The following is a 2225-nucleotide window of genomic DNA, read 5'->3' as shown; positions in this document are numbered from 1 at the left end:
TATCAGGACTCACTGGGGCTTCATTTGAATGTGGCTCTGTAGGTACAGGCATTAAGATCTTTTCCAACACCTAAAATTTCAATAAACAAGGCTTTATTTTCCTACTCCACACACACATCCATGCTTACTTTTACTTTAGTTACATACTAATAGTAATAAATATAGGGGAAATAGTGCCAACAGACCCAAATAGGACCAAAAGTAAACAAAGGACCATTACTTATCGTCTTGTGGTGGCTAAATTAACATATACAATGTCGATTAAGATCTATGCCGAGTTTGAAAAGCTATGAAATTGTTTATATTGGTCTTACGTGAAAAAAAAAACGAATAGGCCTAATAATAATTCTTACTCTGGCTTTTTCCCTCTTTTCAAAAGCTCCACGAATACGCTTTTTTGGCACTGTAACACCGTCTTGACTATCTCTGGGCTTTCGGAATATGGTTGGGACGGCATCTGGTTTTAAAACCCGCTTCCTAGTCATATGGATTCCCATTTCAGACATAAACATCGGCCTACTGTCAAAACAATCTTCGTTAAAATGGACGCTGCAAATGTTGCTCCATTTCGTAGCAGACCAGTCAACACGAGTATTTTGAACATTTTTCTCCCAAATTCTTCTTAATTTTGGTTCAGTAGGGAACAGGTGAATGCTGATGTTCAAATCCTCATCCTTTTCATTGGAACAACCACCTACAACACACCTCTTAGGCATTTTTACTAAATTTTTAAATCTACTTTCCGCGTTCACAAGCGTAAGAAAGCAAGGTGGCGTTACCACAGTGACGTCACATCCGCCTTCTCCACTTTCTCTCAACTATTGATCGTGGAATTTCTCGCGGGAATATTGAAAACGACAACTACGTAGTTATTAGCTATTTATTTATCATATTTCTTGTACCTTTTGTTAAAGTTTCGCATACATGATTGATTTTACGCGAATAGTCTGTTGAATGTCGGCTTCTCTTTAAAGGCTCATTTCTCATGACCTGACCTTCGATGACCTTCATTGGATCAAAGGTCATTGACCTTGGCTATCAGCTGATACTTTAATATTTGATCTCCGACATGTACTTCCGGTTTTATAGCTGTCCGAAAAAAGCCAAATTCGGAACTTTGGACTGCTCTAGCACGTGACCTAATTAACCTAGAAGGTTAATTCTTTCGGATTTTTAATGTGCTTTTCATGCTCTTTCCAGTGATATATAACAATCGGTTTATAAAGCAAAATTTTGCGAAGCATAACTCGCAAAGAGTTAAAAATGAAACTTTGAAAACAATTACTTCATGTTTTGAGCCACTTTGTTCCCGCTTCATAGTTCAAATAAGGGAACAGTGTGGCTACCATTTTAAGTTTATTTCAATTTAAGAAAATATTTGTGGTCTGATTGCAATTTTATTAATAATTTAATATTTGTAGTCTAAATCCAATTGGTCTGGATAATCTTGCATTTTTATATTGTCTATTGAATTGACATTTAGGTCTGGAGGAAAAAGACTAGTGTTCCTAGATTATTAGAACTTCCCGTTGAAAATAAGCACATGGATGCTATAAAAACTTTTTTGTTAATATTTAGCTCGTTTTGAGAGTTCTGTTGGTTTGACAGCAGTTTGGAAGTTACATTCAGGAACTTTTTTTTCTAACCAGTTGTCTATCAAAAATATTTATTCTTCCGGGGACCTACCCGCTGATAGTCTGTTTGAGAATATGTTGAATGAAATATAGATGCAGGAGACGTTAAACAGATCGGCAGCTGAGCAGAACAGGTCTAGTTATTTCTATTACTACTATTATTTTCTATGATAAATTTAACAGTATTATTTACTTATTATTATCAATTACTTAACATTATTATCATTATTATTTACTTATCTTTACAATCATTATCATTATCATTATTATTATTATCATCATTATTATCATTATTATTATTATCATCATTATGATCATTATGAATGTTATTATTATTATCATTATTATTATTATCATCATTATTATCATTATTATTATTATCATCATTATTATCATTATTATTATTATCATCATTATTATCATTATGAATGTTATTATTATTATCATCATTATTATAATCATTATTATTATTATTATCATTATTATTATTATCATTATTATTATTATCATCATCATTATTATTATTATTATCATTATTATTATTATCATTATCATTATCATTATCATCATTATCATTATTATTATATCATC

The 2225-nt window shown here is 31.5% G+C and overlaps 1 protein-coding gene across 1 annotated transcript; it reads right to left on the bottom strand.

Moving 5' to 3' along the window:
* Positions 1 to 437: 437 nt before the first annotated feature.
* LOTGIDRAFT_60013 (hypothetical protein) lies at positions 438 to 716 on the bottom strand (the record flags this gene model as incomplete). The annotated part of the gene is made up of 2 exons (XM_009050034.1): positions 438 to 477; positions 511 to 716. Coding segments are annotated over 2 exons (246 nt in total), but the record flags the coding sequence as incomplete, so codon positions are not given.
* Positions 717 to 2225: the final 1509 nt, after the last annotated feature.

Source organism: Lottia gigantea (genome assembly GCF_000327385.1).
Source record: "Lottia gigantea unplaced genomic scaffold LOTGIsca_143, whole genome shotgun sequence".
NCBI classification, from domain to species: Eukaryota; Metazoa; Mollusca; class Gastropoda; family Lottiidae; genus Lottia; species Lottia gigantea.
The sequence above is the reverse complement of the archived record's forward strand: the minus strand, read 5'-3'. Positions and strand labels throughout refer to the sequence as shown.